The sequence below is a fragment of the Oenanthe melanoleuca genome, chromosome 22, assembly GCF_029582105.1.
Source record: "Oenanthe melanoleuca isolate GR-GAL-2019-014 chromosome 22, OMel1.0, whole genome shotgun sequence".
Classification (NCBI taxonomy): domain Eukaryota; kingdom Metazoa; phylum Chordata; class Aves; order Passeriformes; family Muscicapidae; genus Oenanthe; species Oenanthe melanoleuca.
This window is the reverse complement of record NC_079355.1, coordinates 1,033,934-1,057,209: the sequence shown is the minus strand read 5'-3', so window position 1 is coordinate 1,057,209 and position 23,276 is coordinate 1,033,934. Positions and strand designations below refer to the sequence as shown.

The 23,276-nt window shown below is 55.3% G+C and overlaps 2 protein-coding genes across 3 annotated transcripts in view; one reads left to right on the top strand and one right to left on the bottom strand.

The window, feature by feature from the left end:
- SLC4A5 (solute carrier family 4 member 5) overlaps positions 1-5,029 on the top strand; it is a 32,377-nt gene extending 27,348 nt beyond the window's left edge. The window contains exons 19-25 of the mRNA XM_056508583.1: positions 471-543; positions 706-774; positions 1,492-1,665; positions 2,394-2,555; positions 2,970-3,051; positions 3,911-3,978; positions 4,946-5,029. Of these exons, the coding sequence (XP_056364558.1) occupies positions 471-543; positions 706-774; positions 1,492-1,665; positions 2,394-2,555; positions 2,970-3,051; positions 3,911-3,945 (595 nt within the window). The 3' untranslated portion in view covers positions 3,946-3,978; positions 4,946-5,029. The remainder of the gene's footprint in view (positions 1-470; positions 544-705; positions 775-1,491; positions 1,666-2,393; positions 2,556-2,969; positions 3,052-3,910; positions 3,979-4,945) is intronic.
- Positions 5,030-8,503: 3,474 nt separating this feature from the next.
- Positions 8,504-17,348, bottom strand: MTHFD2 (methylenetetrahydrofolate dehydrogenase (NADP+ dependent) 2, methenyltetrahydrofolate cyclohydrolase). Of its 2 annotated transcripts, XM_056508578.1 has the most exons (9): positions 17,186-17,316; positions 15,593-15,777; positions 14,794-14,916; positions 13,576-13,728; positions 13,035-13,142; positions 11,663-11,755; positions 10,302-10,427; positions 9,429-9,655; positions 8,504-9,340 (listed from the first exon to the last, which is right to left on the bottom strand). In XM_056508578.1, exons 1-8 carry the CDS (start codon positions 17,269-17,271, stop codon positions 9,516-9,518), a joined length of 1,014 nt encoding a protein of 337 aa, XP_056364553.1. In that variant the 5' UTR covers positions 17,272-17,316; the 3' UTR covers positions 8,504-9,340; positions 9,429-9,515. The 2 variants fall into 2 exon arrangements, with proteins under 2 accessions (XP_056364553.1, XP_056364554.1); XM_056508579.1 differs by having other exon boundaries at positions 8,504-9,655; positions 17,186-17,348.
- Positions 17,349-23,276: the final 5,928 nt, after the last annotated feature.

The window sequence follows — 23,276 nt, the reverse complement described above, 5'->3', positions numbered from 1 at the left end:
GGTCTGGAGGGGCCACACGAGGACTGGCTGAGGGCACTTGGGGCATTCAGCTGGAGAGACCAAGGGACACTGATCCCAGCTCCAGCTTCCTCGGGATGGGGAGAGGAAGGACAGCTCTGATCCCTGCTCTGTGTGACAGGGACAGCTCTGATCCCTGCTCTGTGTGACAGGGACAGCACCCAGGGAACGGCTGGAGCTGGGCCAGGGGGGTTGGGGTGGGTTTTGGGAATGGTTCTGCCCCCAGAGGGTGCTGGGCACTGCCCAGGGAATGGGCACAGCCCCGAGGCTGCCAGAACTCCAGGAGCATTTGGATTTTGGGGTGTCTGTGCGGGGCTCCAGGGTGGGAATTTGGGGAGTCTGGGGTTGGATCCGTGATCCCAGTGGATCAATCTCATTCCCACTCCTGATCCTGTGGTTCCTCGAGTTGGGGAACCCAGCACGGGCTGATCCTGCTCCTGTCCCCACTGTAGGGAGCAGAGGGTGACTGGCATCATCGTCTTCGTGCTCACAGGGATTTCAGTTTTCCTGGCTCCAATCCTGAAGGTAAAACATTCCCATTGGCCCCTCCCTGCAGAGATTTGGGGATATAGGGATAAAAAAACCAGATCCTGCCCTGTCCTCGTGATGTCCAGTGCTGGGCCCTGCCCCTGGGGAGGAGGTGCTGCCCTCCCTGGGCTCAGGGCTGTGGTTTTTCCCTGTTCCCAGTACATTCCCATGCCGGTGCTCTACGGGGTCTTCCTCTACATGGGCGTGGCGTCGCTGAATGGCATCCAGGTGAGCGCCCTTCCTCCTCATCCTCATTCCGCGATCCTTCTCATCGTCCTCCTCATTGTCCTTGTTTTTGTCCTCCTCGCCATCCTCATCCTCATCCTCCTTGTCTTCTATCCTTGTCGTCCTCATTGTCCTCCTCCTCCTCGTCCTTGTCTTCATCCTCATCCTCCTCCTCATCCTCCGTCATCCTTGTCATCTTCATCCTCCTCCTTGTCCTCATTCTCATCCTCTTTGACCTCCTTGTCCTCCTCCTCCTCATCCTTGTCTTCATCTTTCTCCTCATCCTCATCCTTCATAGTTCTTGTCATCTTCCTCCTCCTTGTCTTTATCTTCTTCCGCATCCTCATCTTCATCCTCATCCTCTTCATCCTCCTTGTCCTCATCCTTGTTCTCCTCCCCCCCGCCTCCTTCTCCTCACTGACCACACACTGTCCCACACTGGCTCAAAAAGGAAGATTTTTACTCCAAGATTTCCATGCATGGTACAGCAGATACCCAAAACCCTCCAAGAAACACCAAAAACCTGCAAATTCCCCATTTAGGGGGGATTAAAAGAGGCTTTTCCTGGGCAGCCTGTGGGGTGGGGAAGAGAATTAACCCCAGGCCTTCCTCCCCGGGTGGTTTGGGATCACTGAAGCTCTTGCACCATTTTGGGGACTGAAAGAGGGTTTTTCTGTGGGGTGGTGCTGAGGATTAACTTGGTTCTTCCTCCCTGGGCAGTTCTGGGATCGCTGCAAGCTCTTCCTGATGCCGGCCAAGCACCAGCCCGACTACGTGTTCCTGCGGCACGTCCCGCTGCGCCGCATCCACCTCTTCACCCTGGTGCAGATCGTCTGCCTGGCCGTGCTCTGGATCCTCAAATCCACCGTGGCCGCCATCATCTTCCCCGTCATGGTGATCCCATCCTTGATCCAAAGGGGGTTTTTTGGGATTTAATGGAATTTTTGGTGTGGTCCCACTGTGGCCACCATCATCTTCCCCATTATGGTGTTCCCATCCTACCTTGGGAGGGTTTTTTTGGGATTTAATGGAATTTTTGGTGTGGTCCCACTGTGGCCACCATCATCTTCCCCATCATGGTGATCCCATTCTTGATCTAAATGGGTTTTTGGGATTTAATGGAATTTTTGGTGTTTCCATCATGGCCACCATCATCTTCCCCAGCATGATGATCCCATCCTACCTTGGAAGGGTTTTTTTGGGATTTGTGTTGTGGTCCCATCATGGCTGCCATCATCTTCCCCATCATGGTGATCCCATCCTTGATCCAAAAGGATTTTTTGGGATTAAAGGAAATTTGTGTTGTGGTCCCACCATGGCCACCATCATCTTCCCTGTCATGGAAATTCCAACATTGCCCCAAAGCATTTTTTTTGGGATTTAAGGAGATTTTGGCATGGCCCTACCATAGCTGCCATCATCTTCCTCATCATGGCGATCCCATTCTTGATCCAAATGGGTTTTCGGGATTTAATGGAATTTTGGGTGTGGTTCCACCATCACCTTCCTGTTCATGGCAATCCCATCCTCGCTCCAAAGGAGTATTTTTGGATTGAGGGGATTTTTGGCTTGGTGGTCACCAGATCTTGGGTTGAGATGCTCTGGGACCTCTCCCCTGCCAGATCTTGGCCCTGATCCTGGTGAGGCGGCTCCTGGATTTTGTCTTCTCCCAACACGACCTGGCCTGGATCGACAACATCATCCCCGAGAAGGAGAAGAAGAAGGAGGACGACAAGAAGAAGAAGAAAAAAGGCAACAAAGGCGACAGCAGCAGCGACGAGGAGGTGGGTGCAGGGTCACCGGGGGGCTCCCGGGGACAGTGGGGACATCCCAGAGCTGGGGAGGGAAAATTCCCACTGAAACCTCCTGGTTTGGGATGAAGGTCCTGGATTCCTGGAGCTGTTCCACTGCACGGAGTGAGTGAGGGGCTCAGAGGCTGGCAGGAGGCTCCAGGGAATGCCCTGGAAGCTGGAAAATCACGGCAAAAAAAAGGAAACTCTCACAGAGAAGAACCCAAATCCCCTGGTTTAGGGCACGGCACACATCACGGCAACTCCCGCCCTGGGATTTGGGAAGAGGAAGGCAAAGCCTCCTCCTCCTCCTCCTCTGGACGCTTTGGGTCCCTTTGGGAGCTCCAGGCAGTCTCAGAGCCCTCCCAGGCGCTGCCTTCACCAGGAATTTCCCCGTTTCTTCCCCAGTTCCCACCTCCCTCAGTCATTAAGATCCCCATGGAGCCCCTGCCCGCGCAGCCCCGAAACGGGGGCCCCCATTGCCTCAGCCGTAAGTAACGAGCCCAGGAGCCTCTTCCTAACCCCTCCCGTGGGCTCCGCTCGGCACTAACCCCGCTGGACACCCCGGATCCCTCCAGGCCACCAGGGCAAATCCAGGAGGGGAGCGGTGCAAGAGCAGCAGCAGCCAGAGCACCGCTCATCCCAAGGCCTGGAGATGGCCAAGATTTCCTCAAATCTCAAAAAAACTATGGGAATCTACTGGGTTTTGCCACCCCCAAGCTGGTGCTGATGGGGGTTTGTGAAAATTATCTGCATTCGGGATTTTGGCTCCAAAAGCCTCTTGGGAAAGAGCAGATTTGGCTCCATCTTCAGCAAAAATCCCAGGAATAAATTTGGGGGGGTTCATTCCAGGCTGCACCAGGACCCCAGCGAGTTTTGGCTCAGTTTAACTCCTCAAATGTGGTTGGCATGGCTGGCAGGGCCTTTCCTCTTGCTGATTCCCCCAAAATCAGTGATTCCCAGGAGTTTTCCACCAGAAAGGTGGAACCAGTGATTCTGGCCCCAAGAAAGGTGGAATTTGTGATTTTGGCCCTGAAAAACTGGAATTAATGATTTGGCCCCAGAAATGTGGGATTGGTGATTTTGATCCTGGAAAGGTGGGATTGTTGATTTTGGGCCCAAAAAAAAAAAAAAAAAAAATTGGTGATTTTGGCCTCAGAAAGACAGGATTGGTGATTCTGGCTCCGAAAAGGTGGGATGGAGATTTCGGGCCAAAAAAAGTGAAATTGGTGATTTTGGCCCCAGAAAGGTGGAATGGGTGATTTTGCCCCCAGGATGCAGCAGGGAGTGGGGGCCAAGGGGGGTTTTTGGGGTCACCTGGGGAGTGTTTCAGCTCCGTGTCCCCCCAGGAAAGAGGGCCTCCACCTGGAGCTTTGCGTTCTGACTCCTCCCCGAACGGTTCGGACATGGATCGCAGGTAACCGGGATCCCCCTCCCCATCCCCATCCCTGGGGGAAATTTGGGATCCTCCCGGCTGATCCTCCTGGCTCCACCATCCCTGAGCAATTCCCAAATATCCAGGTGGATTTTGCAGCGTCCCTCTGGATTTGGGGCGGTATCATCCCCGCTGTGGGGTTGGAGCTACAAAAATTCTGCTCAGTGACAGCCATGGGGATTTTTCAGACTCTGAATCCTAAAATTTTGGGAATATCCTCCGCGAATTCTGTGGATTGGCGGGAAAATGTCAGATTTTCATTCATTTCTTGGCGGTAGCCTGGAACAAAACACAAAACTTTTCCAAACAGCGTTAAAATGATGACATAAAATAAAGTTTTTAAAGGAAAGTTTTCAGGGGCACAGAATTTCTACAGATTTTATCACATTGGAACACTGGAATTGTTCCAATGGGGCTTTTTTATATATATTTATATATTTTTTTATATATATTAAAATATATTAAATATATGAAAAACATACGAAAATATATAGGAAAACATATGAAAAACACATGAAAAATAGATAAAAAGTATATGGAAAATTTAAGAAAAATATATAGGAATAATATATGATATATGAAAAAATATATGAAAAATATATTACAAATATATATTAAATTATATGAAAAACATGAAAAATATATGAAAAATATATATGAAATTATATGAAAAACATGAAAAATATATGAAAAATAAATACGTAAAAAATACATGAAAAGCACGTGAAAAATACATTAAAAATACGTGGAAAATAGATATGAAAAATAGATATGAAAAACATGTTAAAATACATGAAAAATAGATTTAAATACATGGAAAATATATAAAAAACATAGGAAAATGAAATGAAAAGCTCAAAATCTTCAGGCACCAGCCTCCCCCTGGGCGGGTTTGGGGAGTGCCAGCCCCCCTGGCTGCTGACCCCCCTCTCCCCTCCTGCCCCCCCAGTATCACCCTGCACCTGAAGATCTCGTGCCCGTCGTCTCCCGCCTTTAACTACTCCCGAAACCCCATCTGTGCCGTGCCCCAGGTGAAGATCGAGATGGAGTCGGACTACGAGGACAGCGACACGGAAAAGGCTCCGCGGGACGTGGGCAGCGAGACCACGCTATAGCCCGCGGCCGCCGAGCCGTGAATTTATATATATATATCGATAGCGCCGTATTCATATATATATATAAAGGAAATTGGGTTCATTTCTCTCTGCCGCACGCACGAGGCCCCGGCGGTCCCGGCGCTCCGGTAGATTTTAGGGTCGCGCGCTCCGGAATTCCCCTCTCTTCCCGCTGGGAGAAGGCAACGCCGCTGGCGGCGAAACGGGGCCGGAATGGTGGAATCGGTGATTTCGGCCCCAGAAATGTGGGATTGGTGATTTTGACCCCAGAAATGTGGAATTGCTGATTGTAGCCTGGATAAGGTGGGGATTTTAGCCCCAGAAAGGTGGGATTGGTGATTTTGGCCTGGAAGGTGGGATTGGTGATTTTGACCCCAGAAAAGTGAAATTGGTTCTTTTGGCCTGGAAAGGTGGAATCGGTGATTTTGGCCCCAGAAATGTGGGATTGGTGATTTTTGTCCCTGGAAAGGTGGAATTGGTGATTCTAGCCCCAGAAAGGCAGAAGCAGTGATTTTGGTCCAGAAAGGTGGAATCGGTGATTTCGGCCCCTGGAAATGTGGGATTGGTGATTTTTGTGCAGGAAAGGTGAAACAGGTGATTTTGACTCTGGAAAGGTTAGATCAGTGATTTTGGCCCAGGAAAGGTGGAATTGGTGATTTTTACTCTAGAAAGGTTGGATCTGTGATTTTGGCCCCAAAAAGATGGGATTGGTAATTTTGGCCATGGAAAGACAAAATTGGTGATTTTGGCCCCAGAAAGGCGGAATTGGTGATTTTTGCCTGGAAGGTAGAATTGGTGATTTTAGCCCCAGAATGGTGGGATTGGTGATTTTGGCCCCAAAATGGTGGAATTGGTGATTTTGGCCCCAAAATGGTGGAATTGGTGATTTTGGCCCCGTTCTGGCTGCTGGGCTGGAGGAGCTGCAGGTGTTCAGGGCTGTGGGAGTGCCGGGATGTGCCAATGGAACAGGGGGATGATCTGGGGGGTGCTTTTGGGAAGGGAGGAGGTTTGTGGGATGGGGAGAGCACATCCCTGCTCCCAGACCCCTGGAGTCACCACGTGGCTCTTGGAGATTCCCATCCTGTGGGGGGAATGGGGTGACTGGCGGGGTGTGGGCCAAAAAGGGGCTGGTCCAAACCCTGCTGGGCAGCCCGGGGGTGGCAGCAGGGCTGGAGGAACCTGACTGTGCTGGGACAGGGAGGAGGAGGAGGAACAGCAGGATGGGGATGAAGAAGAGGAAGCTCCTGGGATGGGGAGGAAAAAGAGATAGGGCAGGATGGAGAGGAGCCAGTGCCCAGGGAGGCAAGGGAAGGAGGAGGAGCAGCTCAGGGTGAAGGGTTTTACCACTTGAGGGCAACAAAGGGGGACAAGCGGGCAGGGAATGGGGCCCTGCCTCCTGCAGGGAGTCGAGATTGGTTCCTGAGGGAATCAGGAATGGGTTTCTGACAGAATTTAGGATGGTTTCTGCAGGAAATCAGGAATGGTTCCTTAGGGAGTTAGGAATGGTTCCTGATGGAATCCAGGCTGGTTTTTGCACGGAAATGGGAACAGTGGCAGCAGTGAACCCCTTTGGTTGCCCACCCCACATACTCACCCCTGACCTCTCCCAGCCCCAGCTCTCCTCCAGCCCTTCTCTCCCTGCTGGAATCTCCTGGTTGGGGGAACCCGGGGATTCTCCCTGCAGGAATCTCCTGGCTGGAGGAATCCAGGGATTCTCCCTGCAGGAATCTTGTGGCTGGAGGAATCCCCTGGTTGAGGAATCCAGGGATTCCCTCAGGCTCTGCTGCCCAGGGGCTCTGCTCCCACCCCAGCCCCATGCCCCCCAGTGCTCCCAGTTCCACCCAGCAGTATTCTGGGGTCCCCAGGGGCTCTTCCCACCCAGAAAGGAGCAGTTCGGGGTCCAGGCAGGCTGAGCAGGGGCTGGCTCTGCCCTTTTTCCAGCAGTGCTGAGGCTTTACAGGTTTTTTTTTCACCCACGGCCCAGGCCCAGCTGTAGGTTAGGAACACTGCTCCCCTCAAATCAAAGTTCTCCCCGTTTTTCCTGGATGAACCTTCAGTTCTGCTCCTTCCCAGGCCCTTCCCGTGAGTAGAACCGACCTGACACTCACACCAGCAGCACTGGGACACCAGTTCAGCACTGCAACTGGGACCAGCTCAATATTGCAACTGGGATCAGTCAAACACTGCAAACTGGGACCAGTTCAACACTGCAGCAGGGACCAGTCACACACTGGGACCAGTCAGACAGTTCAAACTGGTCTGAACTGGGCACAGGACAACCCCTGTAAATACTCAAACCCCACAAAGACTCGACGGCCATTTCCCATACCCAGTTTTTGGTTCTGGTTCTGGCAGCTCCTGGCACACCTGGCAGTGCCCTGGCACCCAGAACTCAAGAGGTTCCCTCGTGCTCCTGTCCCCACCCTGTGCTCGCTGCAGCGGCTCCAGCTGGGCTCTGACACTTCCATCCTGCACGTGGCTCGCTTTGCTCTGCTTCCCAAGCTTGGGGAAACCACTGAAACCCCTGCAGGCTGCTTTGGGCTCACTTTGTCCCTTTTTTGGCAGAGCTCAAACCCCTGCAGACTGCTTTGGGCTCAGTTTGTCCCATTTTTGACAAAGCTGAAACCACTGCAGGCTGCTCTGGGTTCCGTCTGTCCTGTTTTTGGCAAAGCTCCCCAAGAAGTTTTTTTGTTTTTTAGTACAAAGCTCAGCAGCCTCAGCTCGGCCGCCTCCAGCACGGCACCACTTGAACCATTTTGTATTTCTCAGTGATACAACCTAATAAAAACCTCGTTTCCACGAGTCCCAGCTCTCCGTGTGTTTCTGGGAATCCCAAATTTCCCTCCTCACGGGGTTTTGGCAGGAGGGGATCAGTGCTGGGGGCTGCTGCTCCAGCCTTTTGGAACCCTAAAAATCAGAATAAAACCTTTGAGATTGTCAAGTCTGGCATCACAACAAACCTTTCCTAATCTGAGAAAGGTGGGATCAGCTCCTCTGGGAAGAAGAAGAGCCCAAGATTCATCCTGCAGGGAATAATCAGAGCCTGCAAACAAATTCCTTCGTCCTCTGCTGTGGATTTAACCAGGAAACACTCAGGAAGCTGGGCAGGATTTGTCCAAGCAGGAAAGGATGAGATTTTCCCACTTTTCAGCCCAGGTGGAGCAGTTTTGTCTCCAGAAGTGAAATAATTGCTCAGTAATTATTAATAATCAGGGCACAAAAAGGATTTTTTTTTTTTTTTTTTTTTTTTTTTTTTGTCTTCTCACACTTTATTTAGCCAGCCTGCACTACTCACTGAGCACTCACACTTTACAACACAGTGCAGGAAACCTCCACCCCCACCCACCCGCTAAGGTGTTCTTTGGTTAGGAAAAAAATAAAAAAAAAAGAAAAAAAGGCTTTTAAAAAATTCACAATCCAAAGAGCAAAAAAGCTCAGCCTAGCTGCACTCCAGAACATGTTACACCAGCCCAGGACCTGTGCAGGCCCAGGACACAAATATGGCTTTCATTTGAATTTTTTTTTTTTTTCAAGTAATTCCTCTACAGAAGAGCTTAAACTAAACCCCCAGCAGTGAGGAGGGAATTGGGAATGCTGGGATTTGGAGAACAGAAGCATCGAGGTGAGCATCCCATGGGATTGCTGGGATTGCTAGGAGCCCCAGCAGCTCCTGCACGGGCTGGGCTGGCTCAGGAGTGTGGGTAGTCCCAGTTGGAACACAAACAGGAGTGTGAATAATCCCAGTTTGAACACAAAGCAGGAGGAGTTTGGATAATCCCAGTTTGAACACAAACAGGAGTGTGGATAATCCCAGCTCAAACAATGAACAGGAGGAGTTTGGATAATCCCAGCCCAGCCACGCTTCCAATAAATACCTGTGACCTGCGAGTGGGGAGAAGCCCCACATGCGAGACAATAAATAAAAAATATTGCATTTTCTATCGGCCTGTTGGGGAGTCAGTCTGGAATGTCTTAGGCCAGAGAGGCCCTGGTTAGGCCTGGCTCAAGGGCCCCTCGTTAGGCCTGGTTCTGAGGGGCCCCATTAGTCCTGGCTCTGACAGACGCCAGGCTAGATCCACCTCAAGGGCCCCTGGCTAGGTCCGGCTCAAGGGCCTCTTGTCAGGCCCTGCTCAAGGGCCCCCGCACTAGGCCCCGCACGCTAGGCCCCGCTCAAGGGCCCACGCTAGGCCCAGCTCAAGGCCCCGCGCTAGGCCCAGCTCAAGGCCCTGCTCAAGGGCCCCTTGTCAGGCCCAGCTCAAGGCCCCCGCACTAGGCCTGGCTCAAGGGCCCCTTGTCAGGCCCAGCTCAAGGCCCCACTCAAGGGCCCCGCACTAGGCCCAGCTCAAGGCCCTGCGCTAGGCCCGGCTCAAGGGCCCCGCGCTAGGCCCGGCCCAAGGCCCCGCGCTAGGCGGGCAGGGCCTCGAGCTGTTGGGGTTTCAGCAGTTTCTTGGCAGCGATGATGGTGTTCTTCATCAGCATGGCCACCGTCATGGGCCCCACGCCGCCCGGCACCGGCGTGATGTAACTCGCCTTCTTCCTCACCCCTGAGGGGAAAAGCTGGGCTTAAGGGCCAGGCCAGGCTTCCCAGCCTAAAGCCACGTGGGTTGTGTTGGGATTAAGGCTTTGGGAACGGGGTGCAGGTGGGTTTTTGTTGGTTGGGGGGCACAGCCCAGTGAGTCCAGCCTGGCTGTGATAGGAGCTTAACTGCCAAGGCCAGGGTGGGGAAAGGTGCCAAGCCAGGCCTGGAAGCACAAGGGTCCAAAACAGCAAAAAAAACAGGCCTAAAAGCATCAAAAAGCAAGTCCTAAATGTGCCAAAAAGCCAGGCCTGGGAGCCCCAAAAGCCAGGCCTAAAAGCACCAAGCCAGGCCTTAAAGCACAAAGGTCAAAAACAGCAAAAAGCCAGTCTTAAAAAGCCAGGCCTGGGAGCCCCAAAAGTTAGGCCTAAAAGCACACAAAGCCAGACACGGGAGCCCCAAAAAACCAGGCCTAAAAGCACAAAGCTAGGCCCAAAAGCTGATTTCTGGCACGGAAATGTCAAATCCAAGAGCAGGGCTGGAGCAGAGGTCAGGACTCGAGCACTGAGGCTCCTCTGGAGCGTCCCCACGGGAGATCCCCGAGCTCAGTGACACAAACCAGGCTTTGTCCCCCCTCCTCAGGGCCCAAAAAAAGGATCCAGATGTTTCCTCACCTTCGAAATCCACGTCCCCCACCAGGCGGGGCCGGGCCGTGACCGGGTCCTGCACCCGCGTGATGCCCACGTCGATCACGGCCGCGCCCTCCTTGATCATGTCGGCTGTGATCAGGTTGGGGATGCCTGGAAGCACAGCCACGGCCTCAGAGGGGCCCTGACCCAACGTGCCCAGGGTGTTCCAACCCACCTGTGCATTCCTGCCTCCCCATAAAATGGGATTCAGGAGTTTGAAGGGGTTTTTCCCACCTAAACCATCCTAAGAAATGCAGATCTCCCCCTGATCCCCCTCGTGCCACATTCCAGGGTGTTCCAACCCACCTGCACCCTTCCTGCTTCCCAAAATAATTGGATTCCAGAATTTCAAGGGTTTTTTTCCAACCTAAACCATCCTAAGAAATGCCAATCTCCCCTCGGGGGCACAACCAGCCACTGGTGTCAGCTCAGGTGCTCCAGCTGGCAGAGGGGAAATCTCAGTTGGATTTCTGGAAGGAATCTGTCCCTGGGAGAGCAGCTGTGGCTGCCCCATCCCTGGAAGTGTCCAAGGCCAGGCTGGACGGGGCTGATCTGGTGGGAAGTGTGCAGGGGGTTGGTACAGGGTGATCTTTAAGGTCCTTGCAGCTCAAATTCCATTACTCCATGTTCCCTGATAATCTCTGAGCACAGAACAGGAATCCTCCTTCTCCTCCTCCTCGGGGAGTTCTGGCAGAACAGCCAGAACCTGACCCCCCCTGCAAGGGGAAACCTTCCAACATTTCACCTCTGCAGCTCTTTGCTGCATTTTCCACCCACACTGAGGCAGGAGGAGCTGGGGCAGTGCCCAAATCCACCCCAAATCCACCCCAGCCCAGCTGGGCTCAGCTTTGGCTGGGCCAGGGAGGGAGGGAGGGCTGGCAGAAACGTCCTGGGGCTAACCTAGCCTTTCAGGGTGGGGTGAGGGTCTGGTCCTGCCAGATATCGGGGGGATCCACCCCCAGCCTGGCTTTATCTCCATCCCTGGAGCGTCCCCTGCTCTGCTCACACCTCCCAGTCACACACACCCCACCTCTGCACAGAGCCTTCCTCAGCATGCTCAGCTTTGGAATTTGAAGTGTCTGTATAGAGCTCCAGGGTGGGAATTTGGGGTGTCTGTGCAGGATCCATGATCCTGCTGGGTTCTCTCCCACCCCAGCTCATCCCACGACTCTCCCTGGCTGTACAGGCTGTGATCAGCTGCTCCCTGCCAGCTGCTGTTCCCCATTCCAAAGGCAGAACCCCAAACCGGGGACACACCAGGAATCCCAGCTCCAGGACCCTCTCAGAGAGCCCCCAGTACACTCCATGGCCAGGATTCCCAGCAGGAACAGCCCCAGGCCCCTCACCTGCAGCTGCCACCACGATGTCAGCACGGATGGTGTGCTGCTTCAGCTGCTCCTTGGGCGTGTAGCGGTGCGAGATCGTCACCGTGGCGTCACCTGCGGGGACACGGGCAGGGTCACACACTGCTCCCTACCCAGACACTGCCCTGCAGCTCTGAATCACCATTTAAAGGGTTAAGATTGGAGCTAAGGGTTAGAAGCAATGCATATTGATCAGGGTGTAAATTAGATAAAGAAATGATAAGTTAATGATTATAGGTTAATTATTAGCTGCTTAAGCTAGAGGTAATAGAGATATAGTTTCCAATTATGAGCTCATTTCAGTTTTGTTTATAGAAGAGGATTATAAGAGCAAATTGAAACCAGTGTAACCATGGCTAAACCTGGACTTTGTACCAATCCATCACAAAGCAGGAGACCTTGGATTGTGCCAGAGGGTCACAGAGACCTGATGAAGACTCTGCTTACTTCATCCTTCAAGAATACTGACCCAATTCCAGACCACTGACCCAATTCAAGAGAAGAATTGCTCACATGTGAAGGACTATTGGCCTCATTTTAATACAGAGAGGGGATGGGAGGTGCTGCAAATGTATAGTAAGTCAAATTTTGGGAAATAAATAGAGGGCAAGGAACCTTGTAGGGGCTGCCACACATTAGGAGATTACCCCCTAGAGTGTCTTAATAAACTTTGTAACTTTAATTCGTTGGAGAGGCTTTGTCCATGAACATATGGGTTTTAAAGATTCATCTTCACCTTCAGGGCCACCCCTGAGCTCCACAGGAACAATCAGGGGCTGCTGGTGAACCCCAGGATCAGCCCTTAGAGTGAGAGGCAGGGACAGGACAAGGAGTCACTGAAGGAGGCTCAGGGGGACCTCCTGGCTCTCCACAATGACAGGAGGGGGCAGCCAGGGCAGGGTCAGGCTCTGCTCCCAGGGAACAGGGACAGCCTCCAGCTGCGCCAGGGGAGGTTCAGGTTGGATATCACGAAAAAATCCATCATGGAAAGATGGTAAAATATCAGAAGAGGCTGCCCAGGGGAAATGGGGAGGCCCCAGGCCTGGAAGGGTTCACACCAGGTGTAGATGTGGCACATGAGGCCGTGGGTTGGAGGTGCCCATGGCTAAGTGGATTTCATGACCTTGGAGACCTTTTCCAACCTGAACAACTGATTTTAAGATCATGTTGAAGATTATTTCACCCCAGGCCAGACCCCTGACCAGGGAACTGCTGGGAGTGCTTCAGGTTAAAAAGGAGAGTTGGGAATTGCTGGGAGTGCTTCAGGTTGAAAAGGAGAGTTGGGAGGGTCCTTGTGAACTGCTGGAGTGCTTCAGGAGTTAAAGAGCAGAGTTGGGAGGGTCCCTGCCCCTACCTCCGGGCCGCTCGTGGCTGCCATCGGTGTGCAGCAGCATCGCGATCGGCATCCCCACGTTCTTGGACCTGCCCGCCACCACCACGTTCCTGCCCAGCGTGGGGATCCCTGCAGGGGACAAATCACACGGGCACAGCCTGTCCTGAGCTGGGAGGGACCACAGGATCTCTGATCCAGCCCTGGGCCCTGCACACACACCCCAAATTCCCACCCTGGAGCCCTGCACACACACCCCAAAATCCAAATGCTCCTGGAGTTCTGGCAGCCTCGGGGCTGTGCCCATTACTTGGGCAGTGCCCAGCACCCTCTGGGGACAGAACCTTTCCCAAAACCCACCCCTGGCCCAGCTCCAGCCATGCCCTTAGTGCTATCCCTTTCACACAAAGCTCAGGTGTCACCTGTGTCACCCTTCATGCCCGACCCTTGAGCTCTCCAGCTGGGAATCCTTCAACCCAATCAGGAACTCTCAGGAACCAGGCAGACCCTGCGGCATTTACTCTCAGCAAGCTGGAACTCCCAGGATGTGCCCATGTGCTCTCACCTGTCCTCTGGATGATCTCCCAGACGCCCCAGGGCGTGGCAGGCAGCATGGAGTCCTGGTCCAGGCACATGCGGCCCACGTTGAGCACGTGGAAGCCGTCCACGTCCTTGTGCGGGCTGACGGCGTTGCACACCCTGCGCTCGTCGATGTGCTCTGCAGGGGGCAGGGAGTGCTCAGGGACCAGCTGTGCCAGCTGTGCTCCAGCTGTGCCCCAGCTGGGCTCTGCAGCTCTGATCCTCAGCTGCAATGGTGACCCTGAGACCTGAGATGGAGCTCTGAGCCCAAACTGGAGCTCTGACCCCCAGTCCTGAGCTGGAATTGTGACCCCAAACAGAAGCTCTGACCCCAAATTGGAATTGTGACCCCAAACAGAAGCTCTGACCCCAAACTTGAATTGTCACCCTGAGCCCAAGTTGTGACCTCACACTGCAATTGTGACCCCAAACAGGAGCTCTGACCCCAAATTGGAATTGTGACTCCAAATGGGAGCTCTGACCCCAAACTTGAATTGTCACTCACCTTGAGCCCAAGTTGTGACCTCACACTGCAATTGCGATCCCAAAGAGGAGCTCTGACCCCAAACTGGAATTGTGACCCCAAATGGGAGCCCTGACCCTATTCCTTGAGTTGGAATTGTGATGTCAAACTAGAATTGCGACCTCAAACTGGAGCTCTGACCCCCAGCCTTGAGCTGGAATTGTGACCTCAAACTGGAATTGTGACCTCACACTGGAATTGTGACCTTGAATCCTGAGCTGGAATTTCAACCCCAAGCCCCAAGCTGGAATTGCAACCCCAAACTGGACCTCTGACCCCGAATCCTGAGCTGGAATTTCAACCCCAACCCTAAGCTGGAATTGCAACCCCAAACTGGAGCTCTGGCCCCAAGCCCTGAGCTGCAATTCTGACCCTGAGCCAGAGCTCTGACCCTGGAGCCCATTCAGAGTCTGTGGCCTGAAGCTCCCCAGCACTCCCAGTTGCAGGCTGCTCTCTGCAATCCCAGCCCTGCTCACACCCAGGGCATTTCCCTGCAGCCTCAAGGCCACATCCAGCTCAAACTCCCAGCCTGGCAAGCTGATCCTCACAGCCAGGAATAGATTCCATGGCCTGCAGAGACTGAACCCTGCAGGCAGCTGCTGCTGAGGGGGAGGATCAGGGCATCATGCTCCCCATCCTGCAACCCCTGGGAGCTTTTTTGGGGGGATTTGAGCTGCTCACCGGGCAGGGGAAGCTGCACCAGCAGTCCATCCACGGCTGGGTCGCTGTTGAGTTTGCCGATGAGCTCCAGCAGCTCCTGCTCGCTGATGGAGGCCGGCCTGAGGATGGTCTCGCTGCTGATCCCTGGAACAGCCACACCCACGGCGTCAGCCAAGCACCAGAGAGCGACCCGCCCACATTTTGTGGATTTAAACTGCCCTGCTAAATCTGAGAGCATGGAAGGGTTTGTGCAGCTCCCAGGCTGGAGAGACCTTCACAAGTCTCGGGATTTGTTGAGAGTGATTACGTGGCACTGGTGGTCTGGGGAAGGGTGTCTGGGACCCTCCCAGAGCAGGGAGAAACTCAAGCAAAGTCTGCTCCCCCCCAAAAAAAAAATAAAACCACATGTAAAAAAAGGGATGTTTGCCTAAAAATGCCAGCTCCAAAAGCAGCCTCAGCTGCTCAGGGCCCCAGTTAAATGATACCATTGATGGCCCCTGACCCTGACCAGGACCTTGGATTGCAGGATGGGAAGGAGTCAAAGAGCAGAGAGGGAAAAGATGGAAAAAAGAGGGCAAAAATCCCCTCCTGTGCTTTTTATGGCTCTGGGAGAGCTGAAAAACCCCAGTCACAGAGCTTGAGTTGCCCTGAAGGATCCAACAGATCACATTTAACCACACCCCAGTACAACGAGCAGCCACGAGTACCCGAAATCTGGGTAAAGGTGAAAAGCCAACAGGTGGGTACATTCCAAAAAGCTTCCAGCATCGAGGATTCCCAACCAGACTGTGCTTTTTTGGGAAGAAAACCTCTCACTCACCCACATCAGCCGCAGCTTTGGTTTTGTTGAGGACGTAGGAGTGGCTGGCCGGGTTCTCCCCCACCAGCACCACGCTCAGGTGGGGCCTCCTGTTGCCGGCAGCCACCCACTGCTCCACCTCGTGCCGCGCCTCCTGCCGGATCTGCCGGGCCAGCTTCCTCCCCGAGATCACCACGGCGTCCCCCCTGCAGCAGCAAAGTGTCACCACAGCCCCGGGGCCACCAGCTGCCAGCCCCAGGCAGGATGGGGCAGGAAAACCCGGGGGAAAGGCTCAGTCCCTGTGCTTTGGCAGAGCCTTGGGCAGCAACATGTTCTAGGCTCGGTTCCAGGATCAAAGCTGGTACCAAATGAGGCAGAATCGGAACATCCTGAGCTGGATCACTGACCCAACTCCTGGCACTACACCCCAAAATCCCACCCTGTGCATCCCTGGGAGCGTTGTCCAAACATTCCCTGAGCTCTGGCAGCCTCGGGGCCGTGCCATTCCCTGGGGACTGCTCCAAAACTCACCGGGATCCTCCCCTGGCACCGGAGACTCCAGGGACAGGGAGAGCACCAGAGGCCCTCGGGGGATACGAGTGAGCTCAGAGCAGTGTTTGGAGCAGGGTGGACACTCGGGGGTCTCTGCCCTGTCACCCCAGTGGCTGGGCAGTGCTCAGGGGTCTCTGTCCTTGTCATACTACAGAATGCTCAGGGATTTGTCCCTGTCACCCCAGTGCCCAGGGAATGCTCAGGGTGCTTTTTTTTCTCTGTCACACCAGGGAATGCTCAGAGGTCTCTGTCAAGGAGTAATCAAGAACAGAGGGTGGTCTCCTTCTTCCTCACTCAGAGGGGTCTCTGTCCCTTTCACCCCAGTGCCCAGAGGGTCTCTGTCCCTTTCATTCTGGGGAAATCTGTCCCTCTCTTTCTGGGGGATGATCGGGTTGTCTCCATCCCCCTGGCCCCGGGCTGTCTCTGTGTCTCTGTTCCTCTCACTCTGGGGGGGCATCTCCATCCCCCTGGCCTCAGATTGTCTCTATCCCTCTCACTATGGGGGTGTCTCCATCCCCCCAGATTGTCTCTGTCTCTCTCACTCTGGGCTGTCTCCATCCCCCCAGATTGTCTCTGTCCCTCTCACTCTGGGGGTGTCTCCATCCCCCCAGATTGTCTCTGTCCCTCTCACTCTGGGGGTGTCTCCATCCCCCCAGATTGTCTCTGTGCCTCTCACTCTGGGCTGTCTATCTCCATCCCCCTGGGCTGTCTCTGTGTCTCCATCCCCCTGGGCTGTCTCTGTGTCTCCGTCCCCCCGGCCCGGGCCAGCCCCGCTGCGGGGCCGCTCTCGCTCCCTCCCCGCCCGTTCCCCTCAGCAGCCCCGCACTCCCACGCAAGGCGGCCGCGGGATTTCATCAGCCTGCAGCGCCCGGCGCGGCCGCTGGGGGCCCGCCCGCTCAGCCCGGAACCGCGGGGGCGAATCGGGCCGCGACCCCAGCGCGGGGGGAGCCCGAACCCGGCCGGGCCTCCCCCCACACAGCCCTCAGCGAGCGGAGCGGGGCGGGCGCTGCTCCCACCTGCCCCCCAGCCACCCCCGCACCCTCCCGGTGTCCCGGGCCGTACCGGGCGGCGCTGAGGTGCAGGCGGCGGGCGCGGGGCTCCAGCGCGGCGCGGCTGAGGGCGCGGAGGGGCCGGAGCGTGGAGGCCATGGCGGGGCTGGGCCTCAGCGGCGGCGGGAACAGCGCTGAGGGAAACGCGGCTGCTCGCATATTATATAGCGCGATAAGCCCCGCCCCCTCCCCCGCAGCAGCCAATGGGGTTCAGCGGCAAAAGTGATTGACTCAGGTTTGCGCCGTCCCGGTACCGGCGCGGCTCCCGCGGGTGCGGAGGAGCCGCTGGTGCTGAGCTGAAATCCGGAATCCTGACCCGGCAGCGACCGCGGCAGCTCCACACGGGATGTAAAATAACATCAACACCGTGAGGTTGTTCATATGGTATAACTGGTGTCACCGCTGCAGCCCCCACAATGGGCACGGTGTGGGTGGCTGAGAGGCTGGACATGACCGCAGAGGTGCCCTGGGCTGACCCCCAGTTCCGGGGGGATTCTGCCCCTGGGTCCCGCTCAGGTGAGACCCCACCTGCAGAGCTGGGACCTCACCTGGAGGATGTGGAGCTGCTGAGGCCGCTCTGGAGCCGGGCTGGGAGAGCTGGGAATGTTCACCTGGGGAAGGGAGGGATCCAGGGAGAGCTCAGAGCCCCTTGCAGTGCCTGAAGGGGCTCCAGGAGAGCTGGGGAGGGACTGGGAGCGCCCGGAGCTGCTCCCAAAATCCCGGTATGACCCCGGCCCCGCCCCCACCCCGCCCTCACACCTGCCCCCCCACACCCCGGGCCCGAGCCACGCCCCTTTTGGCGCCCTCCGCCTTCCGACCAATCAGATCGCTCGGTCACGCTGTGGTCACGCCTCCTCTTTGTTTCATCACAATGAGGAACGCTGGGTGCTCCGCCCCCACGCTTTTATCTGGGCTCCTATTGGCTGTGCCTAAAAGGGGCGGGGCTTGCTCTGGGTATATAAAGAGCCCCGGTGGCCCGGGTCGGGAGTAGCGGCGGCGGCGGCAGGAGAAGAAGGAGACCCCGGGAGAGGAGCCCCGAGCAGCGCACCGGGAGGAGACCCACCGAGCGGGCGGAGATCCGCTCTGCGCCATCTGCCCGGCAACGAAGGGCGCGGAGACCCCACCCGTGACTCCGCTCCACGGAGACCACCCGAGCCCACACCGCGATAAGCACAGATCACCCGGCCCCCCTCCATGGTGGACGAAGACCGCGGTGACCTGACCCCCCCACATCTCCACACAGGATAACGACGGAGACACATCGCCACCCCGGAGGGTGGACACCGACAGAGCATCCCCCTGGGTGAACTACGGACGACCGACACCCGAGCGAGGAACGACGGACACCGACATCAGCCCCCGGGGATGGGGAGGGCGGACACCGGGGCGACGACAACGGACACCCCCTGGAGCATCCCCCGGGTGAACTACGGACGACGGACACCGCTCCCCACCACCACCCGGTGCTCCCCCCGGAACGGGCAGGCGCGCCCCCGGCCTGCCAAAAGGGAGGTGGACGAAGACCACCCATGCCCTCTCTATTGCAGAGGAGGAGACGATCCTGGCCCCCCATAGCGGAGGAGCGGCAACGAAGGGCGCGGAGACCCCACCAGAGACTGCTCCGCTCCACGGAGACCACCCCCACCCACACCAAGGTAACCAGGGAGACCACCCGGACCCCTCCCAGCTATGGGAAGCGGGCGGAGATGTCCTGATCACCCCCACCATCCCCACACAGAAAAGATGGACACGACGAGACACCCCGGTCCTCCCTCGGGGCGAGGAGGACGGACCCGGACAGAGCATCGGACACCATCCCGGCCATCGCCCCGGTTCAAAAAAGCTAAAGACAAAATAAAATTGGCAAAAATTACATCAAGTGCCGTGCCTGATCTTTGCTCTCCCAACGAGTCACTCGCCACCCAAACCAAGCTCAAAGCCCCGCCCATCCCGTGCAGAAGAGGACAGAGACCCTCGGGCGGGCGGGGGGCCCGGGGGTGTCTCCGTCCCCCTCCTCCCTGGGCGGTCCCGGGGGGTTTCAGGCCTCTCCGGGCTGGGGGTCTCTGGCTGTGTCACACCGGGGGATGTTCGGGGCTGGGGGTCTCTGGCCCTGTCACACCGGGGGATGCTCGGGGCGCTCACCCCCGAGAGGGACAGACACCCTGCGGTGTCCCCAGAGGGATGGAGACCCCACCCCAAGGGAGAGGGACAGAAACCCGCCGGCCTCCTTGAGCATTTCCCAGGCCCAGAGGGATGGAGACCCTTCGAGCATCCCTGGGTGCTGGCCCAGCTAAAACTGGCCCATATCAAACTTTTATCAACCAGGAAATGCTTTGGCAGTGAGATTTCCTCTCCTGAGGCCCCACTGTCACGATGGACGCTCGGTTCCGTGAGGTTCTGGGGTGTCACAATACTGCCCTGGGTTCCACCAGGTCCTACTGTGTCACAACGGAGCCTCGGGTCTGTGAGATTCTGTTGGAATTCAAAATGCAAGGAGTTCTAACAACATTGGGTCTGTAAATCAAAGCCTAGAAAAGAATACAGGATTTGACCTGAGGCCTCGGGAAATGCTTCCAACTTAGGTGCTAGAAGCAAAAATGTAGATTTAAAGCTTAAAGCAGAGACATGTTTAGGTGAGAAAAGTTTAGCTATGGAGTTTAAGATAGAAAAAGAATAAAAGTAGTTGCAGATGTGACAAAAAGTCTTAGAATAGGTCTGTGTGCCAGAACAGGATTGGCTAAGAATGGTCACACTGCAATTAGACAAAATTTCTTAGTATTGAATTAGAAACATAAATGTCTTTGTTGGCAGTGTTTTATTGGTGAATAAATCCTTAAAAAACCTTGTAGCCATAAGCCTTGTGACTTCTAGCCATGCTGCCAACACTTGTAACAAGAACTCATATTTTTTGTAGAAGAAAAATAAACTGCACTTTCTAGAACAACTAGAAGACCCGGCTCTCTGTCTTATTTTGAAAGAGGAAAAAGTCCCTATGGAACCTTGTATTCTGGGAGAAATAAACCCAAAAAATGCTTTGGCAGTGAGATTTCCTCTCCCAAGGCCCCGCTGTGTCTCGATGGACGCTCGGCTCTGTGAGGTTCCGTGGTGTCACAACAGAGCCTCAGTTCCCTGAGATTCCATGGAATCAACTGAATTCCATGGAGTTCTGTGGAATTTGTGGAATCCCTGGTGCCAGAGCTCCCAGCCCCAGCCAGGTGAGCGGGTTTCTCCCTGGCTGCCCCTTTGGACACGGCCAGATGGGGCTGGGATCAGCCTGGGACAGTGGGAGGTGTCTCTGCCATAGCAGGGGTGGCACTGGGTGGGCTTTGAGGTCCCCTCCAGCCCAAACTATTCCAGATCCGAATCCTGAAATCCCCCACACCACCAGGACACAGCCCCCAGCTCAAGGGAATCTGTCCGGCTCATCCAGAAGCCTCCTGGATTCCTGATTTTGTTATCAGTTTCTGGAAATGTCCCAATTTGTACCTATAAACCTGGATGAACTCACTTTTCCTTTAATTTCCCCCATTTGTATAGGGGAGGATTGAAATAATGCTGAGTTTTTTCTGAGTCTAATATCAATAAATGAATATTTAATGAAAGATAAAGCAGGCATGCAGAATAAACTGGTTTAGACAGCTGTGAACATTAAAAGTAGCAAATGGCAGTGGAGTCCCACTGATGTTGGGTTGGGTTGATGTGTCCAGAAATGTGTATTCTATCACCATCTGATAAACCGGGTGGGGTAGAGATTTCCTTATCTCCGTGACATATACCACCTGCTAATGGGCCATCTTTAAGACAAGATGGGGCAAATATCTTTATCTTTTTCCACAACCCATCCTCCCTCCAGGAAAATATCATCTGCTGCTGGCTCATTAAGTCCCACCCCATGACTGATAAAATTCCATCATCCCACTGGGAGATGCTCCAGCCAGGGGAGGAGCCAAACATTTCCTACCCAGATAAAAACTGAGATTTGGAACACCAGAGCAGCCTTTTCCACTGGATTCCAGAGGAAAACCAGAGCCTTCCACATCATCCCTGGAGCTTCAGAGGAAACTGCACCTTCTCCAGGAGCACTGCTCCAGCTGAACCACATCTGCCCCTGCAGGAGGATGCAGCCACCATTGAATGGGACTGTGCCAACACCCTGACTGACTGACGGGTGTCAGCTTGGATTCTGACTCTGGCAGTGCTTTGGGATTGCTCTTTGTAATACTGTATTTCTATTTTAATTTTCCTAATAAAGAACTGTTATTCCTAATTCCCATATCTTTGCCTGAGATCCCCTTAATTTCAAATTTATAATAATTTGGAAGGAGGGGGTTTACATTCTCCATTTCAAAGAGAAGGTTCTGCCATTGTTGGCAGACACCTGTCCTTCAAACCAGGACAGAGACCCTGCGGTGTCCCCAGAGGGATGGAGACCTCACCTCAAGAGAGAGGGACAGAGACCCCCCGGCCCCCCCGAGCATTTCCCAGGCCCAGAGCGATGGAGACCCCTCGAGCATCCCTGGGTGCTGGCCCAGATAAAACTGGAACAAATCAAACTTTTAACAGCCAGAAAATGCTCTGGCAGTGAGATTTCCTTTCCCCAGGCCCTGCTGTGTCTCGACAGACGCTCGGTTCCGTGAGGTTCTGTGATGTCACAGTGCTGCCCTGATGTCACAACAGAGCCTCGGGGCTGTGAGATTCTGTTGGAATTCAAAATGCAAGGAATTCTCACAACATTGGGCCTGTCAATCAAAGTCTAGAAAAGAATACAGGATTTGACCTGAGGCCTTGGGAAAAGTTTCCAAGCTTAGGTGCTGGAAGCAAAAATGTAGATTTAAAGCTTAAATCCCGGCGTGACCCCGGCCCCGCCCCACCCCGCCCTCACACCTGCCCCCCCACCCCGGGCCCGAGCCACGCCCATTTTATGTTCTTTCTCCTCCCGACCAATCAGATCGCTCGGTCACGCTGTGGTCACGCCTCCTCTTTGTTTCATCACAATGAGGAACGCTGGGTGCTCCGCCCCCACGCTTGTTTCTGGGCTCCTATTGGCTGTGCCCAAAAGGGGCGGGGCTTGCTCTGGGTATATAAAGAGCCCCGGTGGCTGCCTGCGGCTCAGTTCGGGATCGGGAGCAGCGGCGGCGGCAGGAGGAGCAGGAGATCCCGGGAACGGCAGGGCGCTCCCGGAGAGCAGCCAGGGGAGCGCGCCGGGAGGAGATCCGCTCCACTCCACCCCGCTCCGCAACGTCTGCCCCGCAGCCAAGGGCGCGGAGACCCCACCGATGACTCCGCTCCATGGAGACCCCTCCAGCCCACACCAAGGTAATCCCAGAGAGAACCCAGCTCCTCCCCGTGTTAGGTGGAGAACGGAGATGGCCCAGCCCCCCATAGCAGCGAAACGGGAACGAAGGGCGCGGAGACCCCACCAGAGACTGCTCCACTCCACGGACCCCACCCCAGCCACACCAAGGTAAGCACAGGGACAGCCCAGCTCATCCCAGTAATGGGTGAAGGACGGAGATGGCCCAGCCCCCCCATAGCAGCGAAACAGGAACAAAGGGCGCGGAGACCCCACCAGAGACTGCTCCGCTCCACGGACCCCACCCCAGCCACACCAAGGTAAGCACAGGGACAGCCCAGCTCATCCCAGTAATGGGTGAAGGACGGAGATGGCGCAGGCCCTCCATAATGATAGAGCGGCAACGAAGGGCGCGGAGACCCCACCAGAGACTGCTCCGCTCCACGGGGACCACCCCCACCCACACCAAGGTAAGCACGAACAGAGACCCCCGGCCCCTCCCAGTAAGGGGAACCAGATGGAGATGACCCTGCCCCCTCTTCCCATTCCCACACAGGACGAGGATGGAGATGACCCGGACCCCGCTTAGCAGAGGAGCCGCAACGAAGGGCGCGGAGACCCCACCAGAGACTGCTCCGCTCCACGGAGACCACCCCAGCCCACACCAAGGTAAGCACGGAGACCACCCGGCCCCCTCCGTGGCAGAGGAGGACGGACACGACCTGACCCCCTCATTCCCATAGTGGGCGAAGACGGAGACGATCCTGCCCCCCAGTATTGGAGGATCGGCAACGACGGGCGCGGAGACCCC